At 40.8% G+C, this 10,412-nt stretch overlaps 1 protein-coding gene across 1 annotated transcript; it reads left to right on the forward strand.

Moving 5' to 3' along the window:
• Nucleotides 1-8,875: 8,875 nt before the first annotated feature.
• Nucleotides 8,876-10,406, forward strand: LOC104987165 (transcription initiation factor TFIID subunit 8). Its single transcript, XM_010837953.1, has one exon. It carries the CDS (start codon nucleotides 8,889-8,891, stop codon nucleotides 9,819-9,821), a length of 933 nt encoding a protein of 310 aa, XP_010836255.1. The 5' UTR covers nucleotides 8,876-8,888; the 3' UTR covers nucleotides 9,822-10,406.
• Nucleotides 10,407-10,412: the final 6 nt, after the last annotated feature.

Genomic DNA, 10,412 nt, shown 5'->3' on the forward strand with positions numbered 1-10,412 from the left:
AAGCTCAGACTGAAGAAGGTTCACTGGGGAGAGTTTTGGGGAGATACAACAATAAGGTCATGAGGAAAGCAGGTCTAAGCAAAGGGAGGAGCTGAACAGCAAAAATGTTTGCAATTGATGACTCAGTCAATCCTATTAGAGTTCTGGAACTAGGATATTCTTATTCCAGATGAAGATACAGCAATGGAGTCTCCGTAACTCTGCTTTAGCCATCGCCTTCATTGGGAAGATCATTGGAAAGGTCATTGCCATCACCTTTCCCATGGAGGGCAAGGGAGATAACTCCAAGTGAGCAGTTCCTATAGGTAAAGGGAAATTCCCAACCAATGATGCAAGTGTATTCTCAGCTATTATTGGTGTGTGGATCCTCAAAAAAGTGTCTTGTCCACTACGGTTAGCAAGGTTTCATCCTCATTCATGTTACCTGAAATAGATGGGGAAACAGTGGAAACAGTGTCAGACTTTGTTTTTTGGGGCTCCAAAATCACTGCAGATATTGACTGCAGCCATGAAATTAAAAGACACTTACCCCTTGGAAGGAAAGTTATGACCAACATAGATAGCATATTCAAAAGCAGACATTACTTTGCCAACAAAAGTCCATCTAGTCAAGGCTATGGTTTTTCCTGTGGTCATGTATGGATGTGAGAGTTGGGCTGTGAAGAAGGCTGAGCGCCAAAGAATTGATGCTTTTGAACTGTGGTGTTGGAGAAGACTCTTGAGAGTCCCTTGGACTGCAAGGAGATCCAACCAGTCCATCCTGAAGGAGATCAGTCCTGGGTGTTCTTTGGAAGGACTGATGCTAAAGCTGGATCTCCAGTACTTTGGCCACCTCATGTGAAGAGTTGACTCACTGGAAAAGACTCTGATGCTGGGAGGGGTTGGGGGCAGGAGGAAAAGGGGATGACAGAGGATGAGATGGCTGGATGGCATCACTGACTCGATGGACGTGAGTCTGAGTGAACTCCAGGAGTTGATGATGGACAGGGAGGCCTGGCGTGCTGCGATTCATGGGGTTGCAAAGAGTCGGACACGACTGAGCAACTGGATTGAACTGAACTGAGCTGAACTGAAAGGTCACAAGATGGCTGCTGTGCCTCCTCGCTTCACATTCCCTTCCAGGCAAGCTCTAAAGGTGCAAATGGGCAGAGAGGCTTTTTCCCAATAACCTTGCACTTTTTTTGTTAATGAATACATGTGCTTCTAAGGGATTTCTACCAACATTTCACTTGCTAGTAGGACGTTGATCTGTTATCCACCCTACAATTGGAAAATTGAGAGTTTAAAGCTAAAGATGTTGCTGAAGACTGTATGCAACATTCAAGCTCTTTAGTAAAGGAAGAAGATGGGCATTTGGAAGGAAACTAGCAGGTCTGATACTCTGATGTGATGACATTAAAAGGAATTTAGTAAATGTGCTCCCCACCCACCTTAAATTCAGGACTCAATTCATCTTACATCACCAGCATAAAGGAACCCTGGAACACAACCTTGAGGAATAATTTGTCTATGCCCATGAATGATAAAAATGTGCAAGACCTTCAGCCTAAAACTCCTCATCTGTGAATAGATTTTAGAGAAACTCTAGTACACATATGAATAAAGAAGACATGTATGGATATTCATTTCAGCATGGTTTATAACTGCAAAGCATATCTAAAATCTTAATATCAAAGGTAAAAATTGGTGAGTAATGTGAAATAAGTTCATACAATTGACAATTCAGATATTCCTTGAGGTTCCATTAAATGTTGGACTTACGTGCTTCTTTATCAAGGGCCTGAGATGTTAGCCAAGAAGACCTGGTCCATCTGTGTAGTACTGTTCTGTTACTGGTCCTGTCAATTCTTTCTGAGCCAGATTTTTTTTTTAATTTTAAAAATTAAAGTGTCATTATAATACATATATAATCACTATGATATAAATATAATACATATTATGTGTCATCATAATACAATATTATATAAGTTCCAGGTGTACCATATAGTGATTCACAATTTTAAAATGTTATGTTCTTTTTATCAGTTCAGTTCAGTTTATTACTAAAACAGTTATATTTCCTGTGTTGTACAATATATCCTTGTAGCTTATTTATTTTATATGTAATAGTTTGCACCTCTTAATTCTTTACCCATATATTGGCCCTCCCTTTTCTCTGTCCCCACTGGTAACCATTAGTTTGTTCTCTATTTCTGTAGGTCTGATTCTTTTTGTTACATTCACTAGTTTGTTGTATGTTTCAGATTCCATATATAAATGATATCATGCTGTATGTCTTTTTCTGTATGACTTATTTAATCTAGTATAATGTCCTTCAAGTCCACCTATGTTTCTACAAATGCCAGTTTTTCCTTCTTTTTTTATGGCTTTGTGGTACTCTATTGTATATATACCACATCTTATTTATCGATCCATCTGTTGATGGAGGCTTAGGTTGTTTTCATATATTGGCAGTTACAAATAACACTGTTATGAACATTGGGTTGCATTTCTCTTTTCCAAATAGTGTTTTTGTTTTTTGTGGATATATATTTCTGGGTCTGTTTTTACTCAATATGTTATTTTCACAGAGTTGAGGCAAATATTTGATTTGACTGAATGTATTTTGTCCTGGAAATCCTTGTCAGTGTTGAATACCAGAATATACAGCATAAAGAGCAAATGAAACAGACGTGATCCTTGGAGTCATGGCTTTCCCATCACAACTGGCAGTGGCTATAATCCTTGAGTCAGGCAGAGATCCTGTCCCACTAGTCACCATTTATTATTATTACTTGCTTTAACTGAAGCCAATTACTAGATAGTGAGAATGACTGAGGGAGCCTTATACCTTAGAACACAAAATGGAAGAAAACTGACAGCATAGTTGTCTCAAATCTCAACAGAAGTAACTTAATTAATCAATTTTATTATTTATATGCTTCTTAAGGCAAAGCCGTTAGTTTTTAAATGCTTTTTCTTGTGGATTCAAAACTATATAATCAATTAATTATATCCGACTATGGAGAAGGCAATGGCACCCCACTCCAGTACTTTTGCCTGGAAAATCCCATGGATGGAGGAGCCTGGTAGGCTGCAGTCCATGGGGTCGCTAAGAGTCAGACACGACTGAGCGACTTCACTTTCACTTTCATGCATTGGAGAAGGAAATGGTAACCCGCTCCAATGTTCTTGCCTGGAGAATCTCAGGGATGGAGGAGCCTGATGGGCTGCCGTCTATGGGGTCGCACAGAGTCGGACACGACTGAAGCGACTTAGCAGCAGTAGCAGCAGCATAAACTGTATAATGATATACTCATTTTTTCTTTATAAATAAGCAGTTCTCCAATAAATGGCCTATTCTGTATAAATAGAAGTATTCTTACTTGTTATTTCTGATGGTTTAAAGTTCAATTCATCAAGACTGAATTGACATGTAGAATACAAAACATCAAATGCTACCAGAATATGAGCTGACTGACCTCTTACTAGAGATGGTAGAGAATAAAATGGGAATTGTCACAAACTCCCAAACAAACAAAAACAAGCAAAGCAGCCACAGTGCAATGAGACCTCATTTATTTCTTCAGGAAGAAACTGAGAAAAAAATGAAAGAGTCAAGACCAGGCATCTAAGCTGTCAAAAATACCTGCTATTTGCTATGAAGAAATGCTCATGCCTCTTTCAGATTCTCTTTATTCTTATTTTAGAAATAAACTTAACAACTGGTTATGGGAGCACTTATCCCACACTATTCATCTTTACCTGGTGGACTCTCTTGACTCACTTCACCCTGGAGGAAATAGCTTTCCCATGCTCTCAGGAGAAATATTTTCTCCTTAGGAGTTAAGGTCAGTGCTCAAGGGTTCACCTTTGGATGTCTTGGTCAGGTGATGATCCCAGGCACACCTGCAGTGGGGAGACCACATGTGGGAGCAGATCATCACCTATATAGACTCAATCCTCCACTCCTACTATTTCCAACTCATCCTTCAAGAACTGGTTCTGACCTTTCCTCTGCAGAGGGTTTTCTGAAGGGCCATGAAGGTGAGGTCTTACTGCCTTCTGTGGGAGTACCAGACCAGAGATCATCAGTGACCAGCTCTTTCCTTCATGGCAGCAGAAAAGACCACCTACATGCACTCTGCCAAACAAGACAGCCAACACCTCCTTCCTGGGGTTTTACTGAAGGAAAACAGTTATCAAAAACATTGGAAATATTGGCTTTCAGGTGGTATAACTAAGATGAAATCCCATGGGAATGGAAAGCAGGATCAGCTTCTCCCGTCTTGCTCAGAGTCACAGTGCGAAGTAAATTTTTTTCAGTCATAGGGGGCAGAGGTGAAAGAGAAGACAGGAGATTCAGTGAAGAAAAACACACATCAGCTCATTGGGAAGTTCACTCAGCATCCAGTCTTTTGCCAAAGCAATTTGGGCCAATAGGGTGGTTGCCAGGCTTGTGCCCCTTTATGAGGATGAGACCAACCAGAAGCAATGTCATTCCAGCTGTGTGAGTGGGCGTATGTGTGTAAGCATCTGAGTATGCCTGTGCACACCTGGAAAGTCAGAAAGCAAAGGCATGGCCTTGTTGGACATGCATAAAGTTACAGACTAGCATCTTAGATACCATATTGCTTCATGAACAATCAGGACATTTCTTAACCTCAGGGTATGATTTGGAGTATGGCCATAGGAATTACTGTGCAGCAGTAGCTCTATCAATAGTGGCTCTGGGAATAGAGTTATTTTCTAAAGAAATGGACTATGTTAAAGTTTTTGTTTTTGCTTTTCCTAAACACTAATAGGTATAATAGTGAGGTAAGGCCCAAAGGGACAAGAATTCCTTGGCACAGACAGAAATCCCACTCAATTAATGACAATTCTGGACAGCTTCTCATGATACCATTTTTTCTCCACATTTTTGACTCAATTTTCAGATGATAGCTGCTGTCCCACTCTTAGCACCTACAAGTCAGTGGAGAATCACACGTGCATCAATGAATAGAGTAACTAATACCCCACTTCTGGATTTGTGATCTTTGGGTCATCTAATCTGGATGTAAGAGCATTTATTTTCAGTCTTCAGAGATTCAGGAACACAAACAGTGGTAATAAGAGCATTCCTTGAGCACTTTGTCCATCCCCAGTTTAGTTTCTAGCACCCTTGGTATCAATAGACCTTCCCAAAGGACTGTGAACCAGGCATGTTGATGGAGAATCTCTACTACCAAACAACATACAACCTGGAACAGGTCACGTAGCTATACAGAAATTGTTACAGTACTGTGTCAGCTCACCTTTCAGTGTTGTTAAGAAGTGAGAAACGGCCTTTGTCACTGTAGGTCCTGCATCTGACTCATTTATGTCCTGTTAAGCTGCCAGCGTGAGGCAGGCACAAAACACTCAGCTGTCAGGAGAGGATGTATCTTTATCCTTTATAACTTTATCTCTTTATTCTCACCTCTCTTCTTGACGTGGTCTGGCCCACCCCTGCAGAAACACTCATGAGAAGAGTGGAGTCCTCTAGTGCACAAAGACTCTCTTCCAGAGAGGAGAATGACCCTGTACTCAGAGAAATAGTGGATGGAAGCCTCTCAAATTTTGAGAAAAAAGGGCATAAACTACAGATTCATGAATCTGGTTAACCACAAACAGAATTAAAGAAACTCACACCTAAAATATGACACAAATGAGCTTACCTATGAGAAGAAAGAGATTCACTGACACAGAAAACAGACTTATGGTTTCCAAGGGGCAGGTGGGTCAGGGAGGGATGGACTGAGAGTGGGATTAACAGATGCAAACTATTATATATAATATAGATAAACAACAGGATCCTACTGTACAGGACAGGGAACTGATTATATTCAGTATCTTGTGATAAAACATAATAGAAAAGAACATGAAAAAGAATGTGTATACACATACACACACACACATATATATATATAGCTGAGTCACTTTGCTGTATAGTAAAAATTAACACATTTTAAATCAATCATATTTCAATAAAATAAATTTTAAAAATAAAGAAGTCCAAATCAAGATAAATCATAAAGTTCCAAAAATTAAAACTAAGGAAAAATTATTTAAACTTGTGAGAGAAAAAAGTACAATTAATCCATAAGAGAAAAGCAATATTATTCATGACTATAGAGTCAAAAATTCTTTTTTTTTTACTTTTATTTAATTTTTAAACTTTACATAATTGTATTAGTTTTGCCAAATATCAAAATGAATCCACCACAGGTATACATGTGTAAATTCTTAACAAAATAAAAAAGCAACAGTTTTTAAAAATTACTCACTGTGATAAAGTATAGTTTATTCCAGGAATACAAGGCATAAAATATTTGAAATTAGCATATTGAAAAGCAGAGACATTACTTTGCCAACAAAGGTTCCTCTAGTCAAGACTATGGTTTTTCCTGTGGTCATGTATGGATGTGAGAGTTGGACTGTGAAGAAGGCTGAGTGCCAAAGAATTGCTGCTTTTGAGCTGTGGTGTTGGAAAAGACTCTTGAAAGTCCCTTGGACTGCAAGGAGATCCAACCAGTCCATTCTGAAGGAGATCAGCCCTGGGATTTCTTTGGAAGGAATGATGCTGAAGCTGAAAGTCCAGTACTTTGGCTACCTCATGCGAAGAGTTGACTCATTGGAAAAGACTCTGATGCTGGGAGGGATTGAGGGGAGGAGAAGGGGACGACAGAGGATGAGATGGCTGGATGGCATCACTGACTTGATGGACATGAGTCTGAGTGAACTACGGTAGCTGGTGATGGACAGGGAGGCCTGGCGTGCTGCGATTCATGGGGTCGTGAAGAGTCAGACACAACTGAGCGACTGAACTGAACATTAACATACTAAAGAATAAAAACCATATAATATTAATTGATGCAGAAAAAGCATTTGGCAAAAGGTAACATTCATGATAAAAATTCTCCGAAAATAGGAATAAATGAAAATTTCCCCAATTTGTTAAACAACATGTACAATCTATTGCTATCATTATACTTAATGCTAAAAGACTGAACAAAGTAAAGATGTCTACTCTCTTCACTCTTATTCAGTGCAGTGTGTCGTTTCAGAGAGTGTGAGAAAGCAACACATGAAAACAAAAAACCAACAGATCGCAAAGGAATAAATAAAATTACCACCACTTGCAGCTGCCGGGACTGTGTACATAAAAAATCCCAAGGAATCTGACCAAAACCCTTAGAATTATGAAGTGATTCCAGTGAAGCTGCAGTTTATTAGATCAACATAAAAATTAACTGTACATACATACATACATACATATTAGCAATGAACAATGGAGACTGAAATTAAATTTCAAAAAAATAAAATTTTAAAATCACTTAAAATATAAAATGTATTGGCATAAATTTAACAAAGCAAGTGGAGTACTTGTATGCTGACAACTACAAAATGTTGACTCAATGACTCAATGAGGATCTAAATAAAAGGAGAGCTATACAGTGATCATGAATTAGCAGACAGCATATCAAAGGTGTTAGTTCTCCCAATACACAAGGTAAAAGCAATTCCTTATCAAAATCCCTGTAAGATATTTCTGTCCATACAGACAAAATTATTCTAAAATTTATATTGAAAGACAAAAGAATTAAAATAGCTAAACAAATTTTGAAATAAAAACAAAATGGAAGGAATCAGCCTACCTGCTGTCAAGAATTATTATTTGGTATAAAATCAAAACTGTGATATTGACAGAGGAATAGCCATACAGAGATTAATATCTGATTCAAGTGTGCTTTAAAAGGGTGCTACTGGGACTTCCCTGGGGGTCCAGTGGTTAAGACTCCATGCTTCCACTGAGAGGAACATGGATTTGATCCCTGGTTAGGAAGCTAAGATCCAACATGTTGCTCAATGTGGCCAAAAATTATTAGTAGTTTTTAAAAGGTGCTACTTAGTTTCCAAATATTTGTACAATTTTGAACTATCTTTCAGTTATTGATTTCTAGTTTAATTCCACTGTGATCTGAGTACATACTTTGTCTGATTTTTATTCTTTTAAATGTTGATATATGGTTTAGGACCTTGATGAGTTACATCATGGGATACATCTTAGTGGATGTTTCATATAAGCCTGAAAATCATATGTTTTCATATAAGCCTGAATTTCACATACTTCATATGTGCTTTCTGCTGTTGTCATATTGAATATTTTATAAATGTCAATTATATAGTGCTGATTTATAATGCTGTTCAGGTTTTGTTAGTTTATATCTATCTTTCTATATAAAGTTAGAAAACAAATTCAGTGGAGGAAAACCAGCCCTTTTGTTTTGTGGTGGGGGTGGGGGCTCTTCCAGAGCTGAGAATGAGCTCTTGTCTAATGCTCAGAAATGAATTGTCCAAGGAGACATACATGCTGACAAAGCAAGAGACTTTACTGGCAAGAGGCGCCCAGGTGAAGAGCAAGAAGGTAAGGGAACCCTGGAGGACTACTCTGCCACATGGCTTGAAGTTTGGGGTTTTATGGTGATGATATTAGTTTCTAGATTGTCTCTGGCCAATCATTGCTCGGCCAAGATGGATTCCCATGAGGAGAATTCTGGGAAGTTGGTAGGACATATGGCATCTCCTTCTGACCTTTCTCAAATTATTTTGGCTGGTGGTGGCTTGTTAGTTCTGTGTTCCTTACCAGGATCTCCCATTGTAAAATAACTCAAGCATATGGTTACTATGGTGCCTGGCCAGGGTGGGCTGTTTCTGTCAGTGTTTCCCCTAACATTTTTGACAAATGTAAATAAGGCAACATGCCATCATAGGCAAAGAAAAGTGAACCTCCCCAACTTAAATTTTATGCCTTGTATAAAATGTTATTAAATGTATCACAGATTTGAATATAAAATTTTAAACTATAGACATTACGCCAGGGCAAGATGGCCGACGCGACGGCCACTGCCGGGGCTGCGGGCTCCAGAACGAGATCAGGAAGTAAACAGTCCACTAACCCTGCTGATAACTACCATCTGGCCCGGAGGCGAACCCTGCAAGTGGTTGTGAGCTCCCTGCTGACAGAGGCAGGGTTTGAGAGTGCTGAGAAAGCATCTGTGGAAACACTGACAGAGATGCTGCAGAGCTACATTTCAGAAATTGGAAGGAGTGCCAAGTCTTACTGTGAGCACACAGCCAGGACCCAGCCCACACTGTCAGATATTGTGGTCACCCTTGTCGAGATGGGTTTCAATGTGGACACTCTCCCTGCGTATGCAAAACGGTCTCAGAGGATGGTCATCACCGCCCCTCCGGTGACCAATCAGCCGGTGACCCCCAAGGCCCTCACTGCAGGACAGAACCGACCCCACCCGCCACACATCCCCAGCCATTTCCCTGAGTTTCCCGACCCCGACACCTACATCAAAACTCCGACGTACCGCGAGCCCGTGTCAGACTACCAGGTCCTGCGAGAGAAGGCCGCGTCCCAGAGACGCGACGTGGAGCGGGCACTCACCCGTTTCATGGCCAAAACAGGCGAGACCCAGAGTCTTTTCAAAGATGACGTCAGCACGTTTCCACTGATCGCTGCCAGGCCTTTCACCATCCCCTACCTGACGGCTCTTCTTCCGTCGGAGCTGGAGATGCAGCAGATGGAGGAGACGGATTCCTCGGAGCAGGACGAGCAGACGGACACAGAGAACCTCTCTCTTCACATCAGCCCGGATGATTCTGGAGCCGAGAAGGAGAACACCTCTGTTCTGCAGCAGAACCCCTCCTTGTCCGGGAGCCGAAATGGGGAGGAGAGTATCATCGATAACCCCTATCTGCGGCCCGTGAAGAAACCCAAGATCCGCAGGAAGAAGTCCCTCTCCTGAGCCGAGAAGGAAGCCTGCCTTGTACAGAGGTGTGGATGCCACCCTCCTGGGCGAGTTAAAGCCACTCGAGGGAAGAGGAAGGTGGTCGTCTCGGGTTGAGCCGAGGCTGTGGGGTGTGAACAAGGCATGATTTTAATAGCCAACTCTATTACAATTACCTATTCTCGCTGGATTTTTGGGTTGATGAAGAAATGATGAGACTTTTAATCAGCTGGCCATACCATGGGGTACAGGAATGGTGAATTCATTTATAATCATGGAACTTGATTCTTTGAAACCTGGGAGACGAGAGAAGGTAGCAGAGAGAAAGGGCTCTCTGCCTGCTGTGCTCGTTGCCAGAAAGACGGTGTGCTTAGTTTGTGTTTCAGGATATCTGGACCCTTTCCTTGGCCAACAGTTTGTGGCACCAATTTATCATCCTAGAAACTCCTTATTTCTCTGCTTGCCTGGGCTGCAAGTGCCCTGTTGATTTGGTTGAAGGTGACTTGCCCTTTTTCAACATGTTGGAAGCAGGAGGCTCACCCATTGCAGCCTCATTGTAGGGCCAGCAGGAGTCAGGAGGCGTGACCAGATGCCTTCATGGGGAGGAGA

Source organism: Bison bison, unplaced genomic scaffold, assembly GCF_000754665.1.
Source record: "Bison bison bison isolate TAMUID 2011002044 unplaced genomic scaffold, Bison_UMD1.0 scf7180017864088, whole genome shotgun sequence".
Taxonomy (NCBI): domain Eukaryota; kingdom Metazoa; phylum Chordata; class Mammalia; order Artiodactyla; family Bovidae; genus Bison; species Bison bison.

Coding starts and splice junctions, on each gene's coding strand:
- LOC104987165 (XM_010837953.1), top strand. CDS start 8,889: ATGGCCGACGCGACGGCCACTGCCGGGGCTGCGGGCTCCAGAACGAGA.